Source organism: Pundamilia nyererei, unplaced genomic scaffold, assembly GCF_000239375.1.
Source record: "Pundamilia nyererei isolate P.nyererei 1_Seehausen unplaced genomic scaffold, PunNye1.0 scaffold00131, whole genome shotgun sequence".
NCBI classification, from domain to species: Eukaryota; Metazoa; Chordata; class Actinopteri; order Cichliformes; family Cichlidae; genus Pundamilia; species Pundamilia nyererei.
The window spans coordinates 1625659-1637278 of NW_005187532.1; the positions used below are offsets into that span (position 1 = coordinate 1625659).

Below are 11620 nucleotides of genomic sequence, written 5' to 3' on the forward strand. Positions count from 1 at the left end.
ACAATACAAAGCGCCTTGAGGGAACTATTGTTGTGATTTGGCGCTGTGTAAATAAAATTGAACTGAATTAAACTGAAAATTAAATAAAAGTAAACTGAACCTGTAAGTTCAGGTGAGTGAGTTTTAGCACTTACTGCAGCCACTGTGATGGCTTTCGCTGGTTTATGTTGTTTTTTACATTTAAATAAAGGTGTTGAGATCTTTTCTTGGCTCTCACTTTTCTCCTCTCCTCCTCACCCTTATCTTCCCTGCTTAGCCTCTTGTGTCCTTGTCTTGTCTCGTTTGTATTACTTTCCCTGGAACACTCTCTCACTGTCGTTCTCTAAAACCTAAAGAAAATTATGGATTTGATCAACTGGTCTCTGAGTGCTATTGACACCCTTTTCTCAACGAGAAGTCTGGGCTCAGGAGAGCCCGAGTGCCCTGGAGGGACTTTCCCTGCCGGATACACAATGGACGGGTGGCAGAACTGGAGGATCATGTGTCTGGCGGGACTGTCAATCGAGGACGCTGAAGATATCTACCTATTCGGAACCATGATAACAGGGTTCATGCTGATCGGAGTTGGCTTGGCACTGGTTTATCAGAGAATTAAGAGAGCAGAACCGGCTGTTCAACCCCCCCAAGGCTGCCCGCTGGAACTGAAGCGATGGGACGAGGCGCGACCTCTCACAACGAACGCAGCATGGGTAACACCTTGGAGATGCTTACAGCTGCCGTGAAGACTCAAAACAACACCATTGAGCGTATGGTGGGATACATCAGAGAGAGGCCTGCTCAAAATGAGACCCTTGTGCAAAAGTTGGATCACATCGCAGAACGGCTCACTGCGGTTGTGGGGTCTCAAAATCACAAGAATGACAACACCACGGACCAGAAGTTTGATACCATCATGGGGAGGCTCGCGGCTCTCCAACGGGAGATTGAGAGACCAGCGTCAGAGTGTTAAAGAACAGTTTTGAAATTCTCATGAGCTGCTCGCATAAAAGAAAAATCAACAATATCAACATGCGGACAACACGGCGCCAGCTGCACGGGCCCAAGGCTGGAGACGAACAAAAACTCCCTGATAACAACTGTGTGATGACCATTCTTCCCATCCCATGCCAGGCCACCTGGATTGGCTAGCAGACTGTTTACTTAGCCTGATAGGGCGAAGGACACTGTCTCAGGTGAACTATGGACACGCACACACTGATAAGCACTCACACATCCCCCCTCCCCTTCCAATGCCTTCGATGCTTGTTGCCTCCTGGGAACACGAGGCGAGTCTGGGCTCGCGCTGGAGAGTCGGCACAGTGGCAGGATGGCTGCTGTGTTGCCTGGGATTACTCCTTTCCCCTACCCAACCCTGTTGCTGGTCACGTGCTCTATAATGTTGTGCTGTGGACATTTATGTGCTTTCTGTGCAGAGGAGTTTTTTTGTTTCCTGTTCTCATGCTGTCCTCCTGTAGCCCAGCATGAGCAGAGGTCTCTTTTTTTCCTCTTGTACTTTCCCATTGTAGTGTACATTTCAGTGTTTTTTCTGTAATGCAACCGTTCTCTGACTTGTATCCCCATGTGATGTCTGTGTTGTGTGTGTAAGGTCGGGGGGCGGGTTCATTCCACTGCAGGGCAACATGCATGTGGCGAATAAACTTTGAACTTGAACTTAAGCTGAAGCTAGCAGTTAGAGCCACCTGTGTCAACATCCACCTGCCAGTCAAAGTGGCCACGCCCCTAATAATGACTGACTTATAACTATAGCTGTTACGAAGCAGCACGTATACAACAGACACTAAAGAAATAAACGGTTTTCAAAGTGTTTTATTGTAGCCAATGTAGCCCATCAGAATCCTTTTATGTGGATGAGGAGCTAAAGTTTTCCACCAACATTCAGAGAAAAGCCTCTTTGGTAATGAAGGTTGTCGACGGTGTTTGAAGGTGGATCAGAAGTATGGTGTGGGGTCGCGCTTGTCGCACATCTGGACGTGGACGTGTGAGGTGATTCCCGGATAAACGCTCTGCATGGGCAGCATGGTGCCGATCCTCTGCCCCTTCCTCACCGTTCCTGAGGTTCGGTCCGGCCTCACGTAGAACAGCTTGAAACAAAGACCTGCAGGACGCAAACGCAACACCTCGATCAGTGAATCAGTACCAGGATCAGTAACTCTGTTAGTGCTGGCTGCGCGTGATGACCCACCCTGTCCTGACAGGTTGATGCCCTCGTTGATGGCTGCCTTACTGGGGTCGGTGTAGACGGTCAGTTTCCCGTTAAGAGTCACGTCAAACGGAGCGTAGACAGCGGCGCCGTCGCTGCACTTGATGTCCAGCCCTTGGTGGAGTCTGGTCCCCCTGTAACCAGCAGACATCCAGCTGTGAGCAGCTGTGCCACATCGTCCACACCAGCCTTACAACAAAAACGTGATCTCTGAGTACCGTCCGGCTCCGTACTGTCCCTGTCCCCATCTGTCCGACGTCCTCCGGCTGTTGCACGGGTTACTGCTGCACAGCTGACCGAACTTAACGCCGTCACACACCCACAAAACAGCTGGACACACACAGATTTAGACTTTTATGGACACAGCCTTGGGTTTTATTACAAACCTTGTCAATAAATTAAGTTACAAAGTGGATTTGGTCTTCTAGAAACAACTTCATGTTTAAAAATGATCTTTGAATTGTTAAACGTGCTGAGAGAATAACAGCGTGACTCGGGTGATCAGCTGATTAGGTGTAAACACTGATAACACCTGACTGATCAAAAGTAAACAACATCACCTGGTTAACAACATCGGTTCATCTGTTCATATATTCTTTCTTTAAAAGGTAAACATTTTGTTCTGTTTTTAAATAAGTGTATTTAAAAACATGCAAATCAAGCTTTTACCCCAAAATTTACATTGTTACACTGCAGGGACTGAATCTGTCCCTGTGTGGTTGGTGAGCCCATGTATGGAGGTCCCCATAATGTCACAAAGGTCAGTTTACATTTAAATTTCGTCCTTCTGTGTCATCCACAGTGAACTTTCACATGCTACATGCTGTTCTCAGAAATAATACGAGTTCAAAGAATGGCAGCTTTAAGCTGTGACTGTCACGGTCCGGGGCAGCGGCCGTGTGAAGAGTGGAAAGGAGGACTCAGATGCAGCACTTACTCAGATGTGAAGGTGATTTATTGACAATACTGAACATAAAGTGGAGATGGCAAACAGAACTAAGGATGAACTAAACTGGGAGAAACTACACAAAGGGAGTGGCAAACCTGAACATGAAGGGAGAACAGCAGGGAGAGCACGCAGGGGATTCACGGAGAAATGCAGAGTACGCAGGGTAACACAGAGGATGAACACAGACGACGCGACGAGGAGCAGAGGAAATCACACACTATAAGTACACAAAGAGACACTGGGAAATCACACACAGGTGGGAGACACAGCTGGACCTGATTAACCTGACGAGACAGGGGAACACTAACACCAGGGACCAATAGAGGGAGCACAAACCCAAAACCCAGTACCTAAAATCCCAAAACAGCCCATGAATAATAAAGAGAATAATAACAATAAGGAACACAAACACAAAGTCACTGAGTCATGGCCGCAGGACCATGACAGTGACGGTTTAATCTTTGAAAGTTTCCTCACCCAGTAAAACGAGGAGGCGTCTCATCTTCAGCTGCGACCCTCAGGCTGAGCGCCTGCTCGTCGTCTCGCAGACTTTAAAGGCTGAAAACAAACAAACACTTTCAGGAGTTTTCGTTATTTCGCCACAGCAGAGAAAACGGCAATGATGAAACTCAGTGTTTGTATTTGTGTTGCATCAGTCGCTGTGCAGACCAACGATCCAGCTCTCTGCAGTCAGCAGCTCCGGCTCAGATCACTGTTATACTATAATAATATTGTAATATTCAGCCTGCCTGACGGCCTGCTTGTGCCTCATGGATCATACAGATTCAGGAGTTCATCGTGACATTAAGCTGACGCTCCTCAGTGTGAAAACTAACATAAAATGACGATCATGTAATACAAGATCTATACATGAATGATACAATGACGTGACGAATTATAACGTTTACGTGCTGTCAGTGAGTCTGTGACTGTTTTCACTGGTTTTCTCACTTTTGTCTTCAGCCGTTGTTCCTAGAAAACATTCTGATTGCTTACACTGATGTGTTTTCCAAGTTCATCACCTGAATGTGACAAACTGAGCAGGACCACGAAACGTGAAACCCTGGAAACGTGTGACCTTTGACCCCTGAGACAGCAGCTGTCCAAACAGAGTGAAAATGAGTTAAAATCATCCGAGTGTCAGTTCTGATGGGTCCGAAGGCTCGGCCGCAGTGACCATCGCGCATGCGGGGTCCTCGAGCCAACAGGTCAGCGGTTAATCTGAGTGTTTGAGTTGGCCTCTGTCGTTCCCTGACGTGACCTCGTCTCCACAGCACAGACTGAGTGAACGAACTCAGAGGTCAGGACTACACCAGAGTCTGTGCTGAAGCGCCCTGATGTTCTCGGAGCTTCAGCTGTTTCTGTTACAGTGAAGAAAACTCATCTGGAGTCTAAACCAACACAAACGTTAAAATCTCTGAAGGAAAACACACCTCACACTCTGACCCTTTATTTTATTCTCCATTAAAACTGTTTCTATACAAACTTTACAAACGTGACAATCACAACACATGAAAACACGCACGCACACACGATGTCCTGGTCACACGGGGCAGAGACGGGCTGACGAGTTTCGTGGTCACGTGACAAAGGTTGGCGTTTCTGAATCTCATAAATTTGCGTCATTAGCGTAAACGTGTGAAAGTCTTTCTGGATTAAACGATGAAAACAAACGAAGAATAAAAAACTGGGAAACGTAGCGACGACCTCACATCTGCACGTCCAGCCTGGATGACGAGTGCTGTCGTGCGGTCAGTTGAGCGTCAGCCCCTCGCTCACGGGCATGTTGATGTGGGCGGTGAGCAGCGGCGAGCTCCTCCCCTCGTGCAGGACAAACACCTTGATGACGTCAGAGATGCCCTTGTCGCTGGTGCACTCGACGAAGGTCTCCACGGGGTAGATGAGCCCGGGCACGAGCAGTGGGATCCTCATGTAGGGGTTCCTCATCCGGTACAGGCTCTCGTCGTACAGGAAGCTGATGGCGAGGTTCGTGACGGGCCGGCACGCCGCCGTGTTCTGGACATTCAGGGTCAGTTTGAAGGACGGGCCCAGACCCTGCACCACGGCGTTCATCTTCAGCGGCTCAGCGAGGCTGGCGGACATCGGCGTCAGGCTGGACTCCAGCGCTTTGACGTAGGCTTTGGCGGCGGCCAGCCGCAGGCGGCTCAGGTCCATCTGGAAAGCGCGGTGCATGGCCAGGCCGCTCTCCCGCTCTCTCAGCGTCTGGTCCACGTACAGCTTCGTCTTCTTGGGCACGTTGAGGCGAACGCTTTGGGCCAGTGGCGGGCCGGGGGCGCTGTCTCTGTCATCGAACGACGCTGTCCTCTTCAGGATCTTCACCATCAGACCGCCACCCTTGGTGGTCATGATGAGGGTCCCGTCCTCGCGGCCGTAGCGGCCGAAGCAGATGCTGGTGACCACGTCGGGGGTCTTGATGGTGCTCAGCAGGTTCTTGTCCCGGTACAGCTGCACCTCACAGTTGGCCAAACCCACCAGAACCGCCTGGAAGCCCCTGGTAGGGAGGTCCATGGAGGCCATGGTGACGATGGGCGCGGCGAGCACGGTCTTCCAAAGCTTCTTCCCCTGAACATCAAACACAAACATGGTTTATCGCGACCGCACCCCCTCCCAAGTTCTGAGATTCACAAACATGTGGCTGCAGGGGCGGGGCTTACCTTCTGTGTGAAGCCCTGCAGGGTCTCGTCAGTGCAGCCAACCACCACGTTCTTCCCGACTCTCACCAGGCCGACGGCGTGAGACGACAGCTCGATGCAGTACTTGGGTTTGTCCGACTCCCTGAAGGACGCACAAACGAGGAAACGTGTGTCAGGGTCAGGGAGCTTATTGTCCACACACCGACAGAGTGGCGAGCAGTCCAACATCAACACAGCAGCGCGACCACAAAGTCGTTATTACTGGACCGTAAGATGTTAAAGAATATTCTCGAGTATCTGCTGCAGCTTCATCACCGCTGAAGGAAAAAGGAAACACTGAGCTACGCTCGTCTGGCCCTGAAACTCGGAGCTCTGTAGGTGTGTCTCTGCTCACTGATGATGTCGCAGTGGAATCAAGTTTAAACTGCACTTTGGAACATGAAAATGGAAGATAAGTGTTTTTCAGAGGACGAGAGCGAGGGATAGAGCTTCCTGCCCTGCACAGGGACATGACGTCGGCCCTGTCACACCGGCCTCTGCTCCACGAACGTTTCACAGACAGCTGTGCTTCATTCTGCTCTATTGACCAGCGTGGGTCAGATGTTCGGACAGGTTGGTCAGGACTTTCACGCAGCAGACCGGGTTCCTGTCCCGAGGGGTTCCCGTACTTCTTTTTAGACTCATATTTACGTTCTGTTTGTTCGGGTTCATGAAATGATCGGGCCTTTTGCTAAAAGGTTAACGATGTGCTTCCACTTCTATCTGGAGATGTTAGCATCAGCCCACTCCTCCCATTTTACAGCCTTTATTGTGAAAGGAATCTACAGGTGTGCCTCACCTGCGCAGGATGTAGATGTTGCCGTTGCGACACACCGCCGTGATGCGAAACTCCACATCGAATTGACCCGTCACATCCATGATGGTGGGGACGGCGGGCAGCGTCATCTTCAACACAAGGGTTCAGTTAAAAAGTGACCTTTGTTTTCTTTATGTTCGCTCTCAGGTAAACAGAGAGACGACCGGTGTTCGGGACGGGGGTTACTTTGCAGGACGTCTCAGAAATGTGTCTAAATCTTTCAGTGAGTGCATCTGATAGCGGCCCACTGCTGATCCCTGTGGCGCTCCACAGGCTGGCCTCAGCTGCTTAGAAGTAAATAAACAGATGCAGTTGGTCCCACAGTGGGCCGTGGAGTGACTTTACCTTGGAGAGGATGATGAAAGCTTCGGGGTCGAGAACGAAGACCTCGCCGCTCTCCGTCCCGATCACCAGGCAGCTCACGCCGTCCTCATCTGCCATGTTCTTCTTCAGAGTCCCGATGCAGGTGATGACCGTCTGAAAGAATGAGCCAATGAGAACATGAGCTGGGGACAGAAACTGCTGTCTGTATATTTAGACCTTTGATGAGGCGCTGCTCCCTCCTTATGTTCATTTGTCTTTATGCTCCTGAGAACTTACAGACTAGATGATGAGCCATCTGTCAGAACTGCTTTATGTCTGCAACAGAGGCTGCATATGGAGTCCCACAGGGATAGCTTGTAGGTCCTCTTTGGTTTGACTTTTCTATGAAAAGGTGAATTAACCTGTCAGATGGTTGAAAACTAACCAAACTAACCTAAACTAGTCTAACTAAACTGTGAAATCTGATATTGTCACGAACTTTGAAACCTGACCTTCCACGAAACAGACTTACACTTTACGAAATGTAAAACATCACCTGCTGTAAAACCTGAGCATTTTGAAAAACGCATGTGATACATTAGATAACTACGAAGCACCAGCCCTCGGTCCACAGGCCCGGCCGATAGATCAGCAACTATTGGCCAATAAAGTTTTGCATTGTCAGCGAGAGAACGTCTCGCCATTCAAGATTCTTTCTTTGTCACGTGCATGGTTATACAGGTGTAACACGCAGTGAAATGTGACCTGATACGCTCCTCGACTGTGCAAAGAGAGACAGACAGAACTTTATATACAGTGAATGAGTACATACAAGGAGAGCATTATGTGCAGCAAGTGGGTGAGTTATGTGCATTATATAAATAGGAATAAAATCAAATAAAACAATGTGGAAATTTACAGCTTGTGTACGTTGCGTGAGGAGGGTGTTAAAGTGTCTTGTGCTGTAGTGAGCAGCGTTCTGCTGTACGGATCACTCTCTGGAGAGCTTTTTGGTCCTTCACACAGCTGTTCCCAAACCACGATGTCATGTTCTGTGTGAGGATGCTCTCCACAGCGCCTGTATAGAAAATCCTGAGGATCTTTGGAGAGACCCTGAACTTCCTCAGTTGTCGTAGGTGATACAGGCGCTGCCTAGCCTTTTTGGTCTGGACCTGAATGTGGGCAGCCCATGTCAGGTCTGAGGAGATGTGGACACCAAGATACTTGAAGGACTGCACCCTCTCCACTGGAGCTCCGTTGATGCTAATGGGCTTGTAGTCTCTGTGCTGACCCCTTCTGAAGTCCACCACCAGCTCCTTGGTCTTGCTGACGTTCAGCTGGAGGTGGTTGTCCTGGCACCACGATGCCAGATTCTTCACTTCATCCATGTAGGCCGTCTCATCGTTGTTGGAGATGGCACCCAACACCACTGTGTCGTCAGCAAACTTCACAATGGTGTTGGAGCCGTGGGTGGCCACACAGTCTGAAGTGTAGAGGGAGTAGAGCAGTGGCGAGAGGACACATCCCTGAGGTGCTCCTGTGTTGATGGTGATGCTGTTGGAGAAGCACCTGCCCACCCTCACCACCTAAGTTCTGCCAGCGAGGAAGTCCAACACCCATGCACACAGACGGCTGTTAAGTCCCAGATCCCTGAGCTTTGTGAACAGTCTGCTGGGCACTTTTGTCAGTGGCGAGACCCGCGTTGTAGGTGGCGGTCTTGGTGTTCACTGCAGCGCGGATCGATCTGTCCACCCACGGTTTCTGGTTCAGGAATGTCACGACTGTCACAGTGGGGATGATCTCATCCACTAGCGTGTTTACGAAGCATACTGCTACATCCGTAAACTCGACTGCGCATGCTCTGAACATGTCCCAGTCGACGTCGTTGAGCGCGTCCTGTAGCGTAGCTTCTGATTGGGGAGACCAGCATTTCACCTCCCTCGTAGCTACTTCATCCCTCCGAATGTGTTGCTTATACTCTGGGATGATGGGGAAGATGGCGTTATGGTCAGACTTCCTAAAAGGCCGGGTGTGAAACAGCCTTGTAGCCCTGCTTGTATGGCGTGTAGCAATGGTCCAGTATCCTATCCCCTCGTCGGACACGTGATATGTTGGTGAAAGGTCGGCATGACTTGTCTGAGGTTCGCTTCATTAGGTCTCCTACTACAATGAGGGCTGAGCCCAGATCCCTGTTTTGAAAGGCACTCAGCACATAATGTAGTTCGGATAGAGCCATACCTGTGTCCACTTGGGGTGGGATGTAGACCACTGCAGCGATTACCAAGGTGAACTCACGGGGAAGGTAGAAATGGCAGCACTTAATGCTCAGAAATTAGGAATCAGGAATTCCAGATGTGGCGAGCAGCCGGTGGAGAGAGTAGAGATGCTCCTGAGGTCACACAACTTTCTGTTTACCATGAAACACACTCCTCCACCTTTGTTTTGTTCGACTCTGCTGTTCTGTCTGCGCGGAGCACGAAGAATGAATCCGACGGAGTTACGGCACGGTCCGGCACGGTGGGGGTCAGCCATGTCTCCGTGAAGCACAGCATGTTGCAGTCCCTCATGTCACGTTGGAAGGTGACTCTTGCCCTCAGATCATCTAGTTTGTTCTCCAACGACTGTACATTAGCCAGCAAGATGCTGGACAGTGGTGCGCGGTGCGCCTGCTGTCTCAGTCTGTTCCAGCGCATTTCCCCGGCGTTTCTTTGTTCGGCGCCTGGGGTGAGCGTCCTGTCCATTGTTGTTGGCCGCACCGCGTAGTATCTCGGTCGGCCATGATGGGTCTGGTTTAAAAGTGTCCAAGATCACCGATGTTGAGAAGGGAGCTACTGTCCAACTATAAAACTAGAAGTTCCTGGAATGTATAACAAGGTAATGAACAAGTAAACAGCTAAAAAGGTGCACAGTCTGTGCGGAGCGGTCAGAAGGCGTCTGGACGTGGCTGCGCCATCTTGTAAATCATTCTTTGATTTACATGATGACAGAGTGTTTTGGACTGTTGGTGATGAGGTACAGATTTATACAGTGAACCATCAACACAAACAGGAGCTGACATGTGAAACAGGTAGAAGAAGAAAACCACATGAATCATAAAGACAGATATAAAAGCACTACGGTGATGTCATTGTGGACGATGCGACCTGGGAGTTACCTGGCGCTTGATCGGCTGGTGTTTGAGCAGTTCAACAAACTCGTCCATCTCGTGGGGCTCCAGAGACAGGAAGCTGAGCGAGCGGACCGACAGCGGCACATCGGCCTTCTTCCTGATGCTCTCCAACATCTCCTTCAGGGTCAGAGGGTTGATCTGCCCCTCCTTCACCTGCTGCCACACATCCTGACCAATCAAAGCGCAGCAGCACGTCACAGGTACATTCAGGTGTGTTTACAGTGAAAAGGACACGCTCACTGCTTTTAAATGACATTAGGTTCAGTGTGGTGATTTCCGACTAACATCCACTGAACAGTAGCTGATATGGCTCCTCAACATAAGACAGCACATCATCAGGGCACAGTAACATCCTGTTCAGACTGATCTAAACGCTCTACCACTCCGGAGCCTGCATGACATCAGAAAAGAGGAGGATCCTCCAACTGTAATAATAATAATAAATTTTATTTATAAAGCGCCTTTCAAGACACCCAAGGACACTTTGCAATAGGATAAAACACATAATGGAACAATGACACAATGAAGAACAATAAAAACAAAAGCACAAGATAAAATGAACAAACAGTGGATTCACAGTGAATATGCAGATTTGAACAGATGGACTTTGAGCTGGGATTTAAACTGGGGGAGAGAACCAGTGTTTCTTATTTCTGGGGGTAGAGAGCTCCACAGCCTGGGAGCAGAGCAGCTGAAAGCTCTGCTTCCAATGGTGCTGAGGCAGAAGGAAGCTGGATAGAAAGAGAAGATCGAAGTGAGCGGGTAGAAGAGATAGTGCTTAACAAGTCACAAAGGTAAGGAGGAGCGAGGTTATGAAGGGCCTTGAAGGTGAGCAGAAGAAGTTTGAATATTATCTGGATTTTCACTGTGAGCCAGTGGAGTTCCAGAAGAACAGGTGATGTGCTGGTAGGAGGGGCTCTGGTGATAATGCGAGCAGCAGAGTTCTGAACCAGTTGCAACTTATGGAGGGATTTGTGGGGAAGACCATGCAAAAGAGAATTGCAGTAGTCATATGGGAGGTAACGAGACTGTGGACAAGAATGGACGTAGACTGGGTGGAAAGTGAAGGACGTAATCTCTTAATGCTGCGTACATGGAAGTAGGCAGAACGGGTGAGACTATTGATGTGAGATTTATAGGAAAGTGAACTGTCTAGGATGACACCAAGGCTCTTAACCTGAGGAGAAGGGAAAACTGAGGAGTCATCGATGGTGAGTGAGAAATGGTTTGCCTCCAGTAAGGAGGATCTCAGTTTTATCCTCCTTGAGCTTTAGAAAATTAGAGCTAACCCAGGATTTTAACTCGGATAGAATGGTCTGTGGTCATCTTCACATCTGCTACAGCCAAACAGAAGATGAAGTGCCTGGAGATGAACATAACTGGACCCCTGGTTCATTTAAGGACAAACAGTCCTTAAATGAACCAGGGTCCCCATGATGTAGGTAATATAAGCACTAGGGATGGGTACCGGTGTCCGGTGCCATGATGG

The 11620-nt window shown here is 49.3% G+C and overlaps 2 protein-coding genes across 5 annotated transcripts in view; both read right to left on the bottom strand.

The window, feature by feature from the left end:
- Positions 1-1794: 1794 nt before the first annotated feature.
- LOC102203188 (leukocyte cell-derived chemotaxin-2-like) lies at positions 1795-4519 on the bottom strand. Its single transcript, XM_005743424.1, has 4 exons — positions 3627-4519; positions 2419-2530; positions 2183-2334; positions 1795-2095 (listed from the first exon to the last, which is right to left on the bottom strand). Exons 1-4 carry the CDS (start codon positions 3649-3651, stop codon positions 1929-1931), a joined length of 456 nt encoding a protein of 151 aa, XP_005743481.1. The 5' UTR covers positions 3652-4519; the 3' UTR covers positions 1795-1928.
- Positions 4520-4586: 67 nt separating this feature from the next.
- Positions 4587-11620, bottom strand: part of bbs1 (Bardet-Biedl syndrome 1) — a 9822-nt gene continuing 2788 nt past the window's right edge. For 3 of the 4 annotated variants that reach the window (XM_005743425.1, XM_005743426.1, XM_005743427.2), the window contains exons 3-7: positions 10117-10299; positions 7005-7136; positions 6642-6748; positions 5825-5945; positions 4587-5732 (exon numbers count right to left, since the gene is read on the bottom strand). In XM_005743425.1, coding sequence (XP_005743482.1) covers positions 4902-5732; positions 5825-5945; positions 6642-6748; positions 7005-7136; positions 10117-10299 — 1374 coding nt within the window. In that variant the 3' untranslated portion in view covers positions 4587-4901. The remainder of the gene's footprint in view (positions 5733-5824; positions 5946-6641; positions 6749-7004; positions 7137-10116; positions 10300-11620) is intronic. The other variant, XM_005743428.1, reaches the window with a different exon arrangement.

What these genes read in the sequence shown, in the direction of transcription:
- LOC102203188 (XM_005743424.1), bottom strand. Translation starts at nt 3,651, where the DNA reads ATGAGACGCCTCCTCGTTTTACTGG. An exon ending in ACGCCTCCTCGTTTTACTGG is followed by an intron (nt 2,531 to 3,626) that starts GTGAGGAAACTT and finishes GTGTGTGTCCAG; the next exon opens with CTGTTTTGTGGGTGTGTGAC. An exon ending in GGACAGTACGGAGCCGGACG is followed by an intron (nt 2,335 to 2,418) that starts GTACTCAGAGAT and finishes TGCTGGTTACAG; the next exon opens with GGGGACCAGACTCCACCAAG.